The sequence below is a fragment of the Diplotaxodon limnothrissa genome, linkage group LG16 (genome assembly GCF_057381915.1).
Source record: "Diplotaxodon limnothrissa isolate DT_005_m linkage group LG16, D_limnothrissa_male_GT1.1, whole genome shotgun sequence".
Taxonomy (NCBI): domain Eukaryota; kingdom Metazoa; phylum Chordata; class Actinopteri; order Cichliformes; family Cichlidae; genus Diplotaxodon; species Diplotaxodon limnothrissa.
The window spans coordinates 32,350,346-32,370,003 of NC_140611.1; the positions used below are offsets into that span (position 1 = coordinate 32,350,346).

Consider the following 19,658-nt stretch of genomic DNA (forward strand, 5'->3'; position numbering starts at 1 on the left):
ACGAAAGAGAATAAACACATTTTATGAATAAAAATGTTCAGAGCCACGATATGTGGAAGAGAACAGGATGGCTTTTATGTGGATGTTTTCTGATCTTACTGACTAATGCACATGTTTCACCAGCACTGCAACATGTGGAGGTAACGCTGGGGATATTTTGGTAAAACCACCCAAAATCGTACCCCTAATGACATCATGATTTCTCTAAATTGCTGCAAGACGTTTTCCTGACTTTCTTTGGAGAAGTATTTTATGTTGGAGCAGCTCTGAGAACTGAGTGCATAAAATATAAGATTTCTTTATGCCTCGGGATAATTTGAGCACTTGTTATCGGCTGCTGTAGTTCGCTAAGGTGAAGCTAATCGATACAGCCGGAGTTCACAACTACAGGCATCTCATTGTGGTTTCTAAGGAAAGGTAAAGGTAAAAAAAACTCAAGAAGAATGGAGAGAAAACCCTGATTAACAGACAGTCTGTGGAAACTGGGAACTATGAGGATGTGGACACATTTCAACAGAAGCAAAACAGTAAAAAAAAATCTGGACATATGTGAAATGTTAGTTTGTGCTATCGAGTAGAAAAAATGCAAAAAGGAAAATTTTCTGTTAAAAAAAACCTCTGTGATAAATTACTGACAGACAGTCTGATTACAGCTAACACAACATAGAGTACAAAATCAGTTTCTTAGCAGCAGGTTAGAGCTGAGCATAAAAAAACATGTTAATTTCACTGAATTTAGCTTTATGGCTGCTGCCATGTTATCAGTGTTGTTTTTGGTCAATAATAATTATCTGTTTATTAATTATCTGTATTTAGCAATCAATAGCAACAAAATGCTACCATTGAGGCTTCTGAATGTGGAGTCCAGAAACCCGTGCATGACATCACAGCTGCTGTGGCTGCTGACGTTTTGGGTGATTGAGGATTCGAGCTGCTGGGCCCACTGAGTCATTTTATGAAGCTTCTTATTGTGAAGCCATGCTGCTGGAATAGATGCAGTATGTGGTTTAGCACTGTCTTGCTGAAATATGCCATACCTTCCCTGAAAACATGTTTTCTCAATGGGACGTGTCTTTCAGCACTGATGGTCTTTTTCCAGATGTGCAACCTACCAACTCCACAGGCACTGATGCAACCCATTACTATCAGAGAGGCAGGGTCCAGAGGACGTGTTGTCCACGTTCAGAGCATTTCAGACTTTGTAGACACAGTTTTCTTTTTGTAGCTTGATGAACCTCTTCCCATTTAAGCCCACACCGAGTAGCAGACCTTCAGACTGGTCTCCTCAGCACCGTGACAGATAAAAACTATCAAAGACTCTTCTCTCTGATTTAAACTCATCATCAGTGTCCTGGTCGCTGTGCAAAGCTTCTTCTACTGTGTTTCCTGCTGCTAAATCTGTTCAGGGTGATGTTTGTCCTGAGTTTGTCCAACACCTCCATCCCTCAGTGTCTGTCACAGAGGATCCCTGTTGGGTCGTTTAGCCCTCTTGTATCTTTGGCGTTCCCGGCTCCGTTTGTGGACCGACCGGAACAGCTGCTGCTGGCTCTGATCAAAGCAGACTGGGGCCTGAGCACCGTCAGTCCCTGTGTTCAGCAGGGCCATTCTGTTTGGGATTATCACACCTGTGGTTCAGGGATTAATCCCAGCAGAGACATGGGAACCAGGAACAAGAGGCTCCCGAGAATGGCTGCACTACCTGAGTGCATGCTGGGAGTTTGGCCCCATAAATTGACTTTTTCATTTAATGATCAGTTGATTGTTCTAAATTAGTTTGGATCTAACTGATAAAGAACATTTTCAGGGAAACTGCAGAAACATGCAAGTCTGAAACTGAATAAAGTGTTTGTCATAGCCTGTATTTAAAAGATGTAACCTGTGTGACATCACCGAATGGTTTGTGAGGTTGTGCGTTTGAAGGCTGAGCGTTTTGGCTCTCAGCTTTTTGAAACCAGAGGTCTGCAGCGTCTTTGGGTCTGAAAAGTGAAACCAATGCTTTAGACTTGCAGTGTTTCCAATGACCAGCAGGGGGCGTTTCTGTCTGATTCTATGGGAGTCTGAAAAAAATGTACCTCCTTCTCACCCAGCTTATAACCTCAGTTATTTCCTGCTCAGTCATTAATTTTAAGTCTTAATGAATGCCATACAATTTTTATTTTATAAATTCTGATCATATTAGAGGGGAAAGGAGGAGAAACCAGAGCAAACTAGTGCATGCTAGTTGGCTAACAGCAACTGAAGTTTCAAAATAAATGCCAGGGGATTGTTTGCTACTGAAGTATTCATGTTGTTGTTCCAGACAGATGAAAAAAACTAAATAAAACTGAAAGAATGCCAAAGAAACTCTACATATATGTAACAAATGTCCATAAAAAGTAAACACAAGCCAGCTTGAATTAATTCAGTGATGCACGGATGCGTTTCAATTTTAAAGAATGACACAGAAAACACTCAGACCTACTTTGAAACAATCATTCGTGTCTAAAAGGAACTGCATTGAACATATTTCAGGTCTTTCGGTGTCGTGATTCTTCAGCATGTCGCCCTCCACTCACTGTGGAGACGAAATAATGATCTAAATGAATGGAAATGTCATTGACTGAACACATGAGGTCTTTACTAGTTTGGTATTTGCTAAAGTCTGACCTCCGACCTTTGAGCGTGATTCCAGCGGCGTCATGTGTCCACACACGATCAGGCCGAGCGGAAAATCCTCTCCTTGTTTGCTTAGCTTGTTCGACTGTTTCCCGCTCTGTTCCCTGTGAGCCCGTCTGTCCAACAGCTTTAAGTCCTGGCTGGCTTCACCCTCCACCCCCCCACCCAGAAGGTCAGGCGTCTGAACCCATCACACACACACACACACGTATGTAAAAACACACCAAATACCACTAATGCCACTTGTGCAGCAGCACCTTTTCTCTCACATTGTTTGACAAACATGGGCTTAACCCTGTAGGACCCTTAGAGACACACACTTCATTAAAGCAGCCACAAAGGCGGCATCTTAAAAACACTCTTCATTTTTCCCAATTTACCTCGCAGCTGCAGACGAGGGACAAATTAAAGGAAAAACTTGAACTTTTAACCCTACAGTGAGGAGATTCGGTGTCTCTTGCAGGGTTTGGGTCCCACATTTGTGTCCTAAGTGGTGTCATCTTCAGTAGATCAACCAAAATGAGCTGAAAATATAATTGATTAATTTGATTTTCCTGTCGTGTCATGACTAAATCAATACGCCCAGCTCAAACAGGCTCATAAATACCAATAAAAAAAAAGTTGATCCGAGGAGAACTATAACCTACAATTACTGAAGAAATAATCCAATAAACCAGTTTTTTTAACTCACAAGTGACCGAGCTACTTTATTTTAATGGCTGTTTGGGTTTCTCACACCTGTACCTTGTCCTTTATTTGTGATGGCTACTCTAAAATATTCTAATGCAAAATTAATCACAGTTTTCAATCATGTAAAATAAGCTAAAACCCCCACAAATTGTGCTTTCTGTAATCCAGTACGCTTGTATTATTTTAACATCAAAACACTGATGAACCAGTAACTCCATAATACTTTGATCAACAACAAATTACTTCCATGCTTCAGTTTCAAGCTAAATGTGAACAAACATCTGGTTTACAGATGTGGAAGTCTTCAAGATTTTTGTGCAAAAAGATGAAAAAAATATTTAGATTCATGAAATATCTGAAAATTGTGCTAAAAGAGACGTTTATTTATGTAATAATAACTACAGAGAAATTACAATAAGATCAGAAGACTGCAATATTAAAGAGAGAGAGACGCATATTTCACACAGCTCTGCATTATCCGCACCATTAGCCTCAATCAGTTTAATCAGGTCCTGTAAAATCTATGAAAAGATGCAGAAGGTTGGTTGATAAATTCATGGTGGGTTATTAATCATGTTCATGAATAATAACATCCACAAACAGCAAAAAACATGGACATATCTTCAAGATCAGTAAACTGAAGCCAGTGTGGACGTGACTTAAATCTGCTTTCTCTCCACCAGATGGCGATAAGCTTTGGTCATCTTGACCTCTGTAATCTCTTTCCTTCTGATTTCATGGACTCAGTCGCTTATTTTGGTTCACACTGAAAAAAAAAATAGAGTGTTTTGTATTTTGGTCACACAACTGATGACTGAGGGCTGCTTTCTGTACAGCCTGCAGGGTGGAGTCAAAAAGGGGGGGGGGGTCCTTCACCATATTTCTCTTGAAGTCTGAATAAAACATTTTTCAGCTTATAATATAAAACATAAATATACTAAAAAACATGTATTATTGTAAATGAAGCCACCCAGCAGCATAAAAAGTAAGGTTGTAAAGGTGCTTTGTTGTTTGCAGTCCAGCGCTCTCCTCTGCCATTATTATGGGTTGCAGGGGGAGACCATTATGTTTACATCTTGCCACAAAGTTATGAGCCAATCACAATAAGGCTGGTGAGTGTAGTTCACTATGCCATCAGCATAATCTGAATGGATTTCCAAAACTTTACAGGAACCACCAGGAAATATCAGGAAGAACTAAAAAACCTTTAAACTTTAATGGCAAAACTGTAAAATAAGAAACAGAAGCATAAGTAAAATAACATTTTATTCATATAGATAAATATAACAAAGTGCTTCACAATCATAGTGCTAAAAAAACCAAACAAGTTTAAAAGGAGATTTCTGCTGCTTTTCAAAACAGATCACTCCCAGCACCCTCCCCCATCACCAGTCCTTCACTACATCCATGAATCTCCGAGGTCTTCCTCTGTTTCTTTTCTTCACGTCTCGTCTGCTCTGTCTATTTGGAAGGTCGAGCCCAAACATTTAAACTCATCCACCTTCACAATCTCTACTCCTTTCATCTTCTGCCCGCACTCCCTTCACTGAACACAAAACTAGCAGGACTATTATTATCCACCTCGAGGTTTTTGACCCACATGTGTGCGCAATTGTTCCTTTTATGAAATCCTGAAGTAACTACTGACACGAAATGGATGAAACCACACAGGGAACCTGATCCTAGGTGTGATCTTTTGGTTTCATTTTTCTGATTCATGAAACTCAGTCTGTGTTTTCCCGTCCAGGCCAGACTGAAACTGGATAAGCAGCATTTTCAAAAGTCTCTGATTTGGGCTTGCAATAAGACTGGAGTAGTGTGGCATAAATACACTTATAAATACATCAAAAGTCACACAAACTTTGGTGTACTTTGAATATCCTAGACCAGCTGAAGTCGTCCACCACCAAAACCAGGCCCTGAGAAAGGAACAGAAAATAAATTAACAGATTTTTCTATCTTCAGGTGGACAAAATACACAGATTAATCTATTTCTAATACCTGTATTCAAAATGTAAAGGCACTAAGATGTTGCTGTGTCACATACACAAGAGACAGAAACACATACACGTCCTTTAAACATATATAAACCTGAAAAAAGCTTCTTCTGTCGATCAACTCACATCATGTGTGAACTACAGCTGCTGCAGAGCTGTTAGAAGAACTGCAGCAGCCACTATGAGACCTGCAGTCCGGCCAGGTAAACTCCACACTGCTGCACCTGGAGAAGCAGAAAGACACAGTCTGTATCCACAAAGCTCTTCCTGTTTCCTGTTTTCTGACTCAACATGTTGAAAACAGGGCATTATGAACTTTTAACCTACCTTTGCTTAAAGTATAAGTGGCGTTCAGAGTCGTATTTGAAGTGGGGTTGTGGCACAGACAGGTAATGGCTCGGTAATGATCTGCAGGGATGTGGAGAGTGCTGCTAGAGGTGTACAAATAGTTTTCAGGATCCTGCTCTGTCTTAGTGTGGACATGCTTCGACTCAACCAAGGATTCAGAGTGGTTGTAGTGGATGGTCCAGCGTATCTCAGGAGCTGGAAATACACCATGCAGCGTGCACACTGAAGTCATTGTTTTAGTGTTTACAGCCAGCTTGAGGTGCTTGTAAGGCACTGAGGAGAGAGGGGAAGAATGTTAAAGTCAATTTAAAAAAAAGTCCCTTTCATCTTTAAGAATGCTTGTTCGGTTTCGAGTGAGAGTTAGATTAATCAAACTGATACCATCATTCTACCTACTGAGGTTTTGCAGACACGTGATGACATTAACTTGTCTGACATCGAGACTGGTCATGAGGGGAAATGAATAATTCCTGACTGGTTGGTAGTAGTTGCTGGGAAAATGACTGCTAAAGTCACACAGGCCTACCGACCAATCAGTGACCTGAATCTTTCCCTAGCAACCGATCTGTTGCTAGAGAAAAGCGTTTATTCCCCAACCGGCTCCCAAAACCCTCTGTGATCAACTATAGTTTGCATGGTCATGGCTAATAATATCCATCCACTAATACCTTTAAATCAGTAGAAGTAATTTCTTCTGATCGTTAAAGCTAACCATAAACCCAGTTTTATCCAAAGCTAACAGCTAGCCTGTTGTATTCCACAGCTAATAACATATTTCAAAATCAGCTAAATCTCTAATTTTTTTCTTTATTTTATATCTTATATCTTTAGCTAGCAGGTAGTTAGCCAAATGTAAAAAAAAAAAAAAAAACGCAAAATTAGTTCGAAGGTTTATGTTAAAATAAATTAACTTTAGAGAATCCCAACTGTAAGGTCACTTTTACTTCATGACCAGGGCTGGGTCAGATAACTCTTACATGTAGTGAGTTAAAAATAAATTACATGGGAAGTTGCGTCTTTAGTTATGCAATCCATTATGATTTAAAATCATGTGCTCTAACTAAAGTGAAATTCACAAAAAGAAAAGAGTTCACATATCTTCTCTTTAATCCCAAACAACTTATGCATATTTAGTGTGAACTTTGAGTGTTAACTCAAAAAAGCCTTTTTCAGAAATTTCGCTGGTATACTCACTTCTTCATAAAACATAAACATCAGCAAAGCCAACTTCCTCTCTTACCTGTTACATACAAATTTGCATGGCAAACTTTTGAGGTCTGCATCACTGTCTCCGAACCATTAAAAACTGCAGCGTAAGCTTCAAATATCCTCCCATTATCTCCAAGAGTCAAATTCTTGACTAGGACTGAAATATTTCCTTTCGTCATTTCCTGGGTGAAGGCCGCGGTCCTGTTCAGATAAGGGTCTTTTACATGCGTGAACATTGTCTTTCCTTTATTGAAAGAGTACAAAACAGCCTTCCTTTCATCCTGCCAGTAAAAGCGAAGATTTTTCAAGTCTGTTTTAACTGGCACGCTACATCCCAGGAGTGCTGAGTCCATGATGGTTGAGTTGACATTGTACACAAATATGGCTTCAGACACTAAAATGTAAAAAAAAAAAAAAAAGGAAAGCAGTTAATGAGTCTCAAACACCGGTATTGGACTTTTCGATGATGCAACAAACAGCCATGTTTAATATGAGTTTCAAACCCAGTCCCACAGAAACCAGCTGACTTTGTTTCTTTAATGTAAACACACAGGCTTTGCATAAAAATATATAAAGCTTACCAAACAGGAGAGCAGAAAAAAGTCCAAGCAGAATAGCCATTTTTGTGAGGATGTTTCCTATAAATCGAGATGACAAAACTGATTTTAGACGCATGGTGCCCAGGCATGGTGCATCTTCCGCTTCCTCTTATGAGATGCGGTAGACGTCATCGGGACTTCCCCTAAATTCGCTTTGATGACCATTTTAAAGTAATGACGCATGTCTCTAACAGTTCTTTGCTATTTCTGATTCACAAGAATATGGCTGAGTGGGTGGACTGTCCCGGGCTCTGTGGGGCCGGGCGGCGCTGCTGCACTGGGCCCGGTCTGGATGGGCCTGGGCCCCCTTTCCCTGGCGGGTCGCAGAGTATGGGGGTGCCTACTGGGGTCAGCGGGGGAGCTGACCCCAGGGAGGGGTCACCTGCCCCTCCCTTCCTTCCCTCCCCATCTCCAGCTGCCTCCCTCTTCCCGCTCCACCACAACCACCCACACATGCAGGGCCTTGGAGTAGGGGTATGTCACCAGGGTGCAGAGGAGGCTACCCCCCCCCCCCCCCCCCCCCCTCTGTCCCCTTCTGGCTGCCTCTGCCTCAATTTTATCCCACAACTTAGACATTCACATTACTCACACTCTCATTACACATACATATAGGATCTTGGGGGTGGGCACGATACACGGAGTCCAAAGTACCATCAGGGTGTACACCCCACCCCTGGCATCGTTGCCCACCTCTCAATTTTAAATACACGTAGACATTGAGGGCTAGCAGGAGGGACCATGCGCTTACCTGCTGCTCTCTGGCAGGTAGCTCCAAGCCCTCCTGGGTTTTAAATGCACCTTAGAACACACATGCATCAACATTACAATGAGCGGGTGGAGGGAGGTTCGGAGTCTTCTCTCACCCCCGTTCTCTGCGACCTGCTGGAGCAGGGGGGCTAGGACTAGGAGGAGGAGTTGGCCGTCCGACTGCGGTCTGGAGTGTGGAGCCTTCCTGCTGCTGCGGAGTCGGGGCGGTCTGCCTCCCCCCACCGCAGGGAAAAGGGAAACACCACCTGGGTCTGGGTGCAGTTCCCCCCTCCAGGGGCGGGGGCACCTAGACCCGGTTTGTAGAGTACGCTTGGGGAGTGTGATCGTGTGTACAACGTCTCTTTATGTATGTCTCCACGTTGGTTGAGTGTGGAGTAAGTGCATATGAGAGCATGAGGGTGGGAATGGATGTTTGTATCTGTGTGTGCCTGTATGTCTGTGTCTATATGTCAGGTTGGGTGTCAGGCGCCACCTCTCTGGGGACATCTCAGGCCCTCCAAGGTTTGGAGGCCTATCTCCCCCTACCACCACTTCCCCTGCCAGTGGCGGACCCCCTCAGACATCGGTGCGTTGGTGGTTCTTTGTGTCCGGGGATGGGCGTCCAGGTACACACCGGCTCACTCCTTGGCGGCCGCTTATCGGGGCCTGGAGCCTGGGGCTCGCTCGGGCCACTTCGGAGGTGGGGTGCCCCCGGCCTCTCGGCCTGGGGCTCGGTCACTCAGGCGCAGCTGGCTGCCGGCGGAGCTCACGGGCGCGTCACTGCAACTCCCCCTGGCTTCTGCTCCGCAGCTGCTGAGTGAGCCCTCATCTGGGACTCTCCTCAGCTCTTTCCGGGACAGTGGCGCAGCTGCCCCTCTGTTGGTCTTCCTTGGTCTCTTGTGTTCTGGGGGCCTCTGGATGTCTGGAGTTTTGATCTCCTCCACACCTGCTTCACGCCCTGGAGGACGGGGCTGTGGCCCCCCCACACCCTCTAGCAGATTATTACATGAAGGAACCTTTTAAAAAAACAAAAAACAAGCGCGTCCATGCTCACAGGTGTACACACGGGTGATCACACCCACAAACTACACCCTTTTTGGCTCCTACCTCAAAGCACACTGTGTTCTGTTGATCTTATGTGCTGCACAATAATGTTTAACATTTAGTATTTACTGTCATATTCCCATATATCATTGTGATGTTGTTTATTCTATTACTCTTGTTCTCTTCTGCTTGCTTTCTTTTTTCTTTCTCAGCAGGTGATCCAGGTGATTGATATATGCATTTTTTTTTCTCTGCCCGTTCTGTTGGTTTTTGTTTTTTGCCCTTCTCCCCCGTCCCTCTTCTCAGCTGTTTCTCTTTCCCTCTTTCTTTCTCCCCTTCTTTCCCCCAGTCAAGTCTGTCCCGTATTCAGTAAGTGAAAATAAAATAAACAATAAAAGGTGAATCAAATGGACCATTACGGCAAGGCTGGGATGGTCAGTTTGGTAAAGTAAATCCGTTGGGCATCTTTCTTTGCCTTTAGACAACAATTCTGATGGCAAAAGAGCCAAACGGGACAGGCCAAAAAAAAAAGAAGAATATGGCTGACTTGTTAATAGTTATGCAGGTTTTGCAATGCGTATTATGTGTAATGGAGTATGTGACATTTGTAGGGTCAAAGGTCAAATGGTCACAAAGACAATTAAACGGAGGTGTGAGGTTAGACAAAAACGTTTGGCACGTCTTCATAAACTGCACAACTTTGCACGGTTTCCCGTCATTTTTTTCATCCTTTGCACATTTTCGAATTATCGAATTTCCCAGAGGAACCCACCCGAGGGATTAATAAAGTTCTATCTTATCTTATTTTGGTGTTATCACGAGGTGCTTCATCGCGTCTTCCACCCACCCTGTGATCACTGATCTTCGTTCTGTATAGTTTTTGTTGGGATAGATGACTGACAAGCAGTTTCGTGGCCAGACGAAGCCTATTACCTTATTACCTCAGCCCAGGCATAACAGCATCATTTCATAAATATTTCCAATACAAACAAAGGCAGTAGAATTGTAAAAGACATAATTTTAAAGATAATAGACATTTTATGAAAGTTTGACCCTGGTTGACCTCCAGAGGAAGATACTTAGAATCCCCGTATGTCATCCCCTACGTGCCTATATGTTGTTAATACAGACAAAGTGTCAATGGAAAATTGTATTTAGTAGTCAGTATAATCTTTTAGTGATATAAGTTTGCATATGGTAGAATACTGCATGTAGTTATTTGTATTAGGAAATATTCAACCATGTATACTTAGAGGCATATAATTAATTGTGTGTGATCTCTAGCAGGCTGCAGGCTTGGCGTGCACCCCAGGAATGCACCCCCACGTCCTGGGAGAACGAGAGAGCTTGTACCTGGTTTTATTGTTTTATGGCAGGATTAACGTAGTTACGTTTGTTTTAGTCTAAGTGCTTTAACTGCTGGACTTCCTCACCCTTCTCCTGACCAAGGATGTACCTTTTATGACCCTTTGATCAGCAGGACACACACACACACACACACACACACACACACGTACACACGTTCAATGGAGTATAAAATAAAGACCAGGGGCAGTGCTCAGCGCGAGTCTCAGTCTGGAGGCTGCCCTTGCTAGCAAGAAGTTCTGTGTGTTTCTCTGAGTCTTTACTGAAGAAGTGTTTTAGAATATTTTCCCTAACACAAAGGCAGGAAGAATCATAGGTTTAAGTCTACAGAGCACTTTGACATTAAGATCAATCTGCTGACCTTCAAGACCTCAGTAGATGTAGGCCAAATTTTATTAGACTGTTAACATCACTGCACTCTACCCCAGCGGTCCCCAACCCCCGGGTCACGAACTGGTACCGGGCCACGAGAGTTGAGGCTCAGGTGTGAAATTCATGGTTTTCAGGGTTTTTATCGTTAACTCGGTTTCCCTGGATCTTTTCCCATGTTGTAGTTGTGCGTCTTATTTTGAAAGAAATATTTACGCATTACCATAGTGACCAGAGGGCATTAAGGGGCAGAGCGGAGGATGTTGCTCTTAATGTTGTTGCAGCATTTTCGGAGGACTCTGCTAATAAAGTTACACAATTACACAGTGAATTCACGTTTATTATTGTATTTACAAAACACCACAGTTTTTGTCTTGATCGTATCATTTTATTTTGTTGTTTATCCGTGACAGCTTAAAGGCCGGTCTGTGAAAATATTGTCTGACATTAAACCGATCTGGTTGGGGACCGCTGGTCTACACCCCTGCAAAGTTTTGTTGGAATTGATTCAAAACTTTTTGAGCTATTGTGTTTACAGGCAGGATAACCTCTATACAAGACCTTCTTCTAAACTCTTCGGAAAGAGGAATGTTTTAATAGTCTACATTCCCCGTCTGAAAGGTCAAAAACACCCGGTAAATACAGGGGAGGTATTGCTGATATCAATACCGATACTGATACTTTTAACCTATAAAGGCAGCTTATGTAAGGGAGAGCAGTGTTTCATAGCTTAAGAGATCAATCTCAGTTCACCAAATTCTGAACACATTTCAATTACCACCAAATCACTTTCATTTTCCACAATAATAAGTTAACACACCTTTCGGTTTTGTTTTGAGAAGAGGAAGGTATACGTGCCTGTCTTTGGGTCAACTTCTGTTGTTTAAATGTGTTGTAGGCTATTATTAAAAGATGTGACTTTCAACGCAAAAAGATTCAGAGATTTTTTTATTGTGCATGTTTGAAGTACAGTTTTTAATTTGTAAAAAAAACAAACAATTCAGTGGGCTACATGCTGAACTTGGAGGATAGAGCCAGATTATCGATCTGATACCAATCCCAGCATTGGTATGGATCGTCTCTACGGGTGAGCATCAGTATCAAGTGGCGTCGTTTAGTTTTACCCAACAGGACTTAACGATTGCTGCAATTTTTTTCAGGAACCAAATCATACTTACAACTGTGTAACAGCTGTTACTCATAGAAAGTTTAGAGAAATGTTTTACAGAAAAAACAAAGACTGAGTCAGTTGCATTTCTCAGATTTCCTGTAAATTAATAGTAAACAGAGGCCAGTTCAGGAGCGTCACATTACTTATGCTGAAGTACGGAATTTTTTTTTCAGCCCTTTTACTGGTAATAAAACGAATTGTGTGGAGTTTCTGATCTCTCCTGCAAGGATTTTCCCCGCTCGCCAGCTTTTTCTCGCTGTAAAAACTAACCACACACTCAAAACTTTCATATTGTTACAGAGAAGTGCTCCACACCGAAGGTCCAACCTATCAAACAGGAAGTGGGAAGTTCTATTTATAATGCGGGGGTTTTGCAGGGTTTTATCGGGACACCCTTTTTTCAGTTTAAAAATAAAAAAAGAAAGCAAATTTTCGACTTAAAGTTTAAATTGAAAGACTAAACACATTTAACACCTTTAAAAAACAAATCAGTTCAACAGCTTCATTTCAAAAAGAGACATATGCATTATTAAGTCACACTTTATTAAGCTGAATTAAATAAAGTTCAAAGATAAACACACGTATGCTTGTCATTAGTTGTTAGTCAACGAGGGAGCAGTCACATCGTCCCCTCGATTCAGAGAAAAACTTTCAGCTTTCAGTCTTCAAAACTTCACCAGCTCAGCACTCCTGTTTCCCCTGCTGAGGTTCTCTGCACTGCCTCCAGCTTTGGTTTCTCCTGGGAAACTACCGCAAAGTGTGCGAGCTTCAGATTTTACTCAACAGAGAAATTAGTTTTTTGTGTGTTTTTCCAAAGCTCTTTTAAAAGTTCACTACAGTACAGCTTATTCTCTGCCCCCTCTGTTTATTCAGACGCTTACATCATTCATTTTTAAAAGCAGAAATCTGTCAATGCTGAAGCACTCTGCACACTAACAAGCATGCTCTTCCTCATTAGTCGACTTAGTTTTTAAATAATCTGATGATTCTGCTGCATCAGATGCTTGCTCAATTCCTAAAGAGCCAGACTATCAGTCAGAAGTTTGAATTTTAAACGGACTAAAATGAGATGAGGCTACACAGGAGGGACTGCAGATTCACCCCGATTCTCCATTTTTATGTTTCTACACTGGCCTGTACATGTTGTCACATCTTTTTGTCCATAAAACAGTCCACACACAAGTTGACCCCACGTGCGTTGACTTCAGGAAACACAGACGCACCTTTTTCCAACAACTTTCACTCAAAAAGTGTTCATCAGAGACCTGATTTAGACTTCTGCAATGAGTCTTTGCAGAGTCAATAATGTAGCCTATGTTAGCAGCGGCATTTATGGTGAGATTATGCCCCCGTTTTATTTGACAGCTGATACAATCAAAAAGCCAGGTATTTTTTTCCTCTAGGTTCTCACTCTTAAATTTGTCCCTCTAGTTTTTTCACTTCTTTGCTCATTCTGAAGGACTCAGCCATCTCCCACCATGAATTTGCAGACATTTGGGTCCTTATATTGACCGTATGATTATTTTTCCTTATACTGACACAATAATTTTATTCTGACGGCTAAATTCAAGAACTGCCCCAAAAACATAACTGGAAACAGGAGAGGTGATGGTACTCAACAGGCCAATCACAAGAGGCGTGAGCTTTGTCGACATGCCATTTAGTCAGGGTCGGGTTTCAGAGGCGTTCGTGGTTATGATGTAGAATTCCACCGAGTCAAATCTCCAGTAAGGGTGAACGGGCGTTTAGACGACGTCTAAAAGTGCAACACTGGAAAATCTGAGGCTATAAAACAAATCGGAAATCTCTGGTTGGTTTTAATATAAACTTTTAATTTTATTTGGGAAAATATTTAATAAATTCACAGATGCGCTGCGATCAAAATTACCTCAGTTATCAGAGGTCTGATGAATACACGGCAGTTAAAGTGTATTCAACACACACACACACACACACACACACACACACACACACACACACACACACACACACACACACACACACACACTCTTACTTCAGAATTTGAAAAGTAAATGGTGGCAGGTATCCTCAACAAAGGTGACGCCCCTTTGGTTGCGACCATCTTTTAAATACAGTCTGTGGCTGAAATGTGAAGCGATCTACCTTCCCGCCTGCTTTCCTTCCATATTTACATTTATTGTTGAAGAATTATAGTTTACACATTTTTAGACGAAGCAAAAAAATCTAAACGCAGCCTCGTGTGTCGTACACGCGCGGCCGCAGCTCGCCTTCAGCGGTGTCCGTCACACAAACATGTCCCATCGATTTCTGAACACAGAACGATTCAGTTCAGGATCCTGACGTTCGTTTCTCTGCTCTCAGAGTCCACAACAAAACTCAGGACTTTCACTCTGCTTCCTCCTCAGAGTCCTCCTCGCTTCCCTCTTCCTCCTCATCGTCACTCCCTTCTTCCTCTTCCTCCTCAGAGTCTTCCTCCTCAGAGTCTTCCTCTTTGTCTACAGCTGGCATCTTGATGATGATCTCATCATCAGCATCATTTTCCGCCGCCGTGGACTTCCTTCTCTCGAGGAAAGAGGGTGTGCAGACAGGTGTGCTGTCCTAAAGAAGAGCAAAGATTACACTGACTCACTGCTCCACTTTGTGGTAAAAACCAGTACTGCATGGAAGTACAGCATGAAGCTCAGGCATCAAATTCAACACCTTTCTTCTGTCTCTCTGGATGATATCAATCCTTTTTTTGCAGATTTTGTTGTTAAATGCATCTATTTTAAGTAAGAGGCTTAAATGTTGGTACATGGGTTTTATCACGCTGGCACTATCAGACACGCGCGATAAGCTTAACGCACCGCAGTTCTTTAGGCGCAGTTATCTGACCCCAGACCACTGAGAGACCCGGGGCCATTTTCACTCTGCGCCCGACATAAAACCAAACATGACAACAAGACTTACGTCAGTGCACGAAGATACGTTCCCGGCATCGGAGGATGACTTCTTCTTAGGAACCTGAGCCGCCTGGAAGAGCACAGAGAGCAGTGAAGGTGAAGTTTATAAGACCTCGGAAAGAACAATCTCAAAAAAAAAAAAAAAAAAAAAATCACTTTTTTTTGACCAAGCCGAGCTGACAGTGTAACAGTCCTGACTGCACACAGTAACTGAGGCCTGACGTTAAAGACAATCTGCTTTGACTTTCTGGACTGTTGCTCAGACAGAATAAAGAGTATGAAGACACTGATTGTAGTTTTCACTGTTTACTGTGCAGGGAGTCTACTGCAAGTCCCAGCAGCCCGCAGGCTTAAATCGCAGCACATCACAGGATTTCATACTTTGAAAACCTTTTTATTAAGCTACAAACAGCCCTGAGTTTAGTTTGTGGAATTTGCATTTGAAGTGGGGAGATTCCTGCAGGGAATGACTGGAAAGAAAGCATGAGGGTAAAAGTGTGCATGGCTTCATTAAATAATCTAAAGTTTCTGTAAATAACCAGATGATTCTGAGGGGGACAGGTGGGAAAGTCTTTCCAGATTCAGTTGAATTTATATGGAATCAGCAGTATTCCAAATCGCTGTAATTCTCTGAAGATCCTTTTTCTTTTTTGTAAAAACTGAAGCTTCTGAACAGATCACAGCTGCACGCTGTTTGGAATTTAGTTGGAAGAAATCCATTACTTAAATCAGACGCCTTTAAATATGCCGCCATGTCACGGCACATTTCCAGTTTTTAAAACCTAAATCCGTTTAATGTTTCCGCTCCAGCGTGTAAACACTTACGAATCCGGGGAATTCGTACTCGATGCCGTATGCTGCAATCCTCTTTCGGAGCCTCGACTCTTTGCGCAGCAGCTTGCCGGTCATTTTTGCAATTTCCTCCTCTGTGTGCTTCTTGTTGTAACGCGTTACCGCGGGATACGTCGGCTTTTTGAACCCTCGCTCCGAGCCGACAAACAGCTTCTCGTGCACCTTCTCGGGAGGAAACACCTGACCTGGGAGGAAAAAAAAGTATACATTTAAATAAACATCAGGTCGGAAATAAGACCCTTAGAGGAAAACTTCCTGTGAATCAGGATCTAAAAGATGAGGTTTGACTCACATTTGATGAGTCTCTCTCCCATCAGGTAATTATTCATCGTCTCTGCAACGATCTTCGCCACTTCATCGCAGTCAAACTCGATGAAAGCGTAACCTTTGCTGTTACCAGTCTGCAAACAGACAGAGAGAGGAATAAAGTGACAGTCACAGACTCTCAGATGTTTTCATTCCCTCCAGATGTTTGTTGGCACATGGGTTTTATCACTCTGATAACAGGCAGAGCAGGTGATAAGCTTAATGTACCAGAGTACTCTAGGCTCAGTTATCTGACCTCAGACCACTTTTACATCTGAGATCATTTTCAGTCTCAGCCAAAACTCCAGATTTTAAGAAGTGGAGCTTCAAACAGGCTCCTGCCTGGACTACTTAAACCAAAATAAAGAAATCGGAATGTTTGCAGAGCGTGCTGGATTCAAGAATAGCAATCAAGAAGTTCCTCGACTGCTCCTGCTAAACACGGAGGTGTTGGGAGTCAGTTTTATTACTTTGTTACTGGAGACAAATCCCTGCAACTTTTTACCAAGTTATAGTTCAAAGGTCATTTTTTGCTTAGATGCAACATGTGGGCTCCTTTTCTGGTGAGTTATACCTGAGATTTTTTATCTGGAAGTTTCTGTTCTGGCTATGAGGCCTCAAACCACACAATCTATAATCAGCCTCACAGTGACCATTTCCCTCTAAAGTTTTATCAAAAATAAAAATAAAAAGACTCCAAGTGAAGTTTTTAAGGAAGTGATACATCGCTGCAATAGCTGTGAAAGTTTTAGAGATGCAGTTGAAGATTCTGATCGCCCCTCACACATTCACACGTCTGTTTCCACATGTTCAGGGTTACCTTCTTACTGCGGGACAGCCGCAGCCGCAGGATCTTCCCAAACTGACCGAAGTAAGATTTGAGCTGAGGCTCCACCAGGTTTCGGGGCAGGTGGCTGACGTAAATCACTCCTGGGGTCAGACGGTTTGCCTGTGATGGGGGAAAGACAGATCACCACATTACACAGAGAGCTGGGCCTTCACCTGTGATTTATAATACAATATAATGCACAGACTAAATTATGAGAAAAAACAACTTTAAAGATTTATTTTTCCCAGGCCGGCTTTTAAAACGTCTACAAAATAAAAGTACAAAATAAATACACTTTATATATATTAAACATACAGATGTTCGCCTCATTTACAGATTTTCTTGTTTAAATCAGTTTACATTCAGTTTGGTCACGTTTCTTTGGGGCCAGTTCTCTTTATTTCTTTACTGTAATAACATTAATCTTCTTCTCAGTCCGTAAACTTAATAACTTGAGACAGGATGTCATTTCTTCTTCTTTTTTTAAATGGGCCTGCCTTACATCTGTAAACCTGAGTAAATACGCTGCACGTGGGCCGACTGACAGAGTAAAGACCACGAGCCTATAAAGATGTCACGGCACCTGAACCAGAGTTAAACACAGACTACAGAGAGAGACATAGGCAGTCTTAGAGTAAACTAAGCGACAGTAAACAAAAGAAAAATAACTGCAGACTATCGGGTCTCCTTCAAGGCCACATGTCTCACCCACCTTGCCTGATTTCTTCTTCTTCACCTCCTGAACCTTCTTTCTGAAGTCGGACTCCTGTGCAGGATTCAGCGCCAGCAGCTCTTTGGCCGCAGCAGGAGCCGCTTCGGCGCCACTTTCACTCATTTTTCGCTGTTGGAAGCTACAAACGCCACATAAACTGAGACAAACACTCACTTAGCCGTCCATAAACCACGATGCTGCTGCTGATAATGACCCACATCCGGCTGCACATGCGCTGAACACCAACGAGTGCCGGAGAATCGCGTCACGTCTGCAGCTCCGCGCTCTGTGCAGCGACACCTACAGGTGCGGAGGTATGTTTGTTAGTACGCTCAAAAAAGAAAGAAAATAAAACCTCAGTAAAAAAAATTAAGCAATGTTTTAATTAAAGGAAAGTGAAAGTAAAACAAAACAAAGGTACTTATTAAAATTATTCCTCTTTAAGAATGTTTTAGAAAATGTTCCTGGTACATTTAATTTGAACATATTCCTTTAAATTTAACATTTTATATCGTGTTTATTTAACAAAAAATGGAAAATTAAAAAAAAAAGTAATTGAATTGAAATTAAATTAAGTTAAAGTCAGAATCTTGGGCTAAATCTTGTTTTTAGTTAATTCTTCTTCTTCTTTTTTATTATTGTTGTTGTTATTATTATTATTATTATTATTATTATTATTATTATTATTATTATTATCATTATTATTATTATTATCATTAGTAGTAGTAGTAGAAGCTATATTTAGGGGAAATCAACATCTCATTTTCTTATGTGATTATCACTTCTTATGTCTCACCTGGCTGTGCGCATCTTTACTTAAGTTTGAGAACCTCTACATTTCTATTCATAAGAAACATCTCATAACATTTTAATTATGATAAAAAATTCCTGCTCCAATCACCAATCCTAAGAATTGAAATATAAAAATGTGTAAAACTGAAAAAAGTCATTGTGCAGGCATCATATTTTATTTTATAAGATTTCATACATTTTGGTACAAAGTCTTAAAGTTTAAATTACAAAAAAGATAAATATTTCAAGGAAAGAAAAACACATTTGTGCAAAAACTGGAAAGAAAATTGAATAAATTTGAAAACAAATGCAATAAATAAATACATAAAAATGAAATATATCAAAATTAAAATGAAAGAAAACTTAAAACTGTGGAGAATAAAAGCAAAAATTCAAAAATATGAACTAAAAATATATAAAAGTCAAATTTTAAACAACAAACAAAAAAAGCACATATAAAAGTTTTCACATTTAGAAAAAAAATGGCCATATTAGGATTAAAGTTGAAATTTCGACATTAAATTTAATTAGTATTTTGAGAATAAAAGTCTAAATGGGGAGATTGTGGTTGTTGTTTCAACCAAACAACTGCAATGGCTCCTGTACCTTCTATAAAATTCTTAACATGGTCCTAATACTCTTTCATAGCAATGTGCCTATGAACACAGCATCACAGCATAGGGGCACAACGTGCACTAAACAGCAGGTTCGCTACAGCACTTAAAAATCAGCCAAAAACACTCTGATTGGTTATCTCATTCTCAGTTTGACTCTATAAAGACCATTCTCTCTTTCTTGTAGAACTGTAATTATATTTGTATTAAAAATCAACACCATGTTCACCTCTGTGCCCTTAATTTGTCACCCGCAATTTGAGAACCACTACTGTAATCATTTTTTGAAAAAAAAAAAAAAAAACCTCATAACCTTTGTAATTGTCATAAAAATCTAAATTTCGGGTGAAGACAGTTGGCTATTGCTCTGAGAAATGTTGGAGTCCAAAGGCAGGGGAGGAGGAGGAGCTTAGGAGGAGGTGGAGAGGGGGTGGA

At 41.3% G+C, this 19,658-nt stretch overlaps 2 protein-coding genes and 2 non-coding genes across 4 annotated transcripts; all 4 read right to left on the reverse strand.

The window, feature by feature from the left end:
* Positions 1 to 5,480: 5,480 nt before the first annotated feature.
* Positions 5,481 to 7,520, reverse strand: LOC146616488 (CD276 antigen homolog). The gene is made up of 4 exons (XM_085375285.1): positions 7,481 to 7,520; positions 6,931 to 7,293; positions 5,670 to 5,963; positions 5,481 to 5,566 (listed from the first exon to the last, which is right to left on the reverse strand). Exons 1-4 carry the CDS (start codon positions 7,518 to 7,520, stop codon positions 5,481 to 5,483), a joined length of 783 nt encoding a protein of 260 aa, XP_085231411.1.
* A 6,196-nt stretch (positions 7,521 to 13,716) lies between these two features.
* nifk (nucleolar protein interacting with the FHA domain of MKI67) lies at positions 13,717 to 18,027 on the reverse strand. Its single transcript, XM_085374181.1, has 6 exons — positions 17,818 to 18,027; positions 17,097 to 17,225; positions 16,263 to 16,371; positions 15,944 to 16,155; positions 15,126 to 15,188; positions 13,717 to 14,774 (listed from the first exon to the last, which is right to left on the reverse strand). Exons 1-6 carry the CDS (start codon positions 17,938 to 17,940, stop codon positions 14,562 to 14,564), a joined length of 849 nt encoding a protein of 282 aa, XP_085230307.1. The 5' UTR covers positions 17,941 to 18,027; the 3' UTR covers positions 13,717 to 14,561.
* On the reverse strand, positions 14,959 to 15,089 carry LOC146616490 (small nucleolar RNA ACA64). Its single transcript, XR_014906979.1, has one exon. It is a non-coding gene; the product is annotated as a small nucleolar RNA ACA64 (small nucleolar RNA).
* On the reverse strand, positions 16,441 to 16,571 carry LOC146616491 (small nucleolar RNA ACA64). The gene has a single exon (XR_014906976.1). It is a non-coding gene; the product is annotated as a small nucleolar RNA ACA64 (small nucleolar RNA).
* Positions 18,028 to 19,658: the final 1,631 nt, after the last annotated feature.

Bases quoted from the DNA above. Each gene is read 5' to 3' on its own strand.
- LOC146616488 (XM_085375285.1), bottom strand. From the start codon at position 7,520: ATGGCTATTCTGCTTGGACTTTTTTCTGCTCTCCTGTTTG. The intron at 5,964-6,930 runs GTAAGAGAGGAA...CTCTCTCCTCAG, and splicing joins TGCAAATTTGTATGTAACAG to TGCCTTACAAGCACCTCAAG. The intron at 5,567-5,669 runs GTAGGTTAAAAG...CTGCTTCTCCAG, and splicing joins CACTTATACTTTAAGCAAAG to GTGCAGCAGTGTGGAGTTTA.
- nifk (XM_085374181.1), bottom strand. From the start codon at position 17,940: ATGAGTGAAAGTGGCGCCGAAGCGGCTCCTGCTGCGGCCAAAGAGCTG. The intron at 17,226-17,817 runs GTGGGTGAGACA...CCCCCATCACAG, and splicing joins AGAAGAAGAAATCAGGCAAG to GCAAACCGTCTGACCCCAGG. The intron at 15,189-15,943 runs GTAAGTGTTTAC...GTGCTCTTCCAG, and splicing joins AGTACGAATTCCCCGGATTC to GCGGCTCAGGTTCCTAAGAA.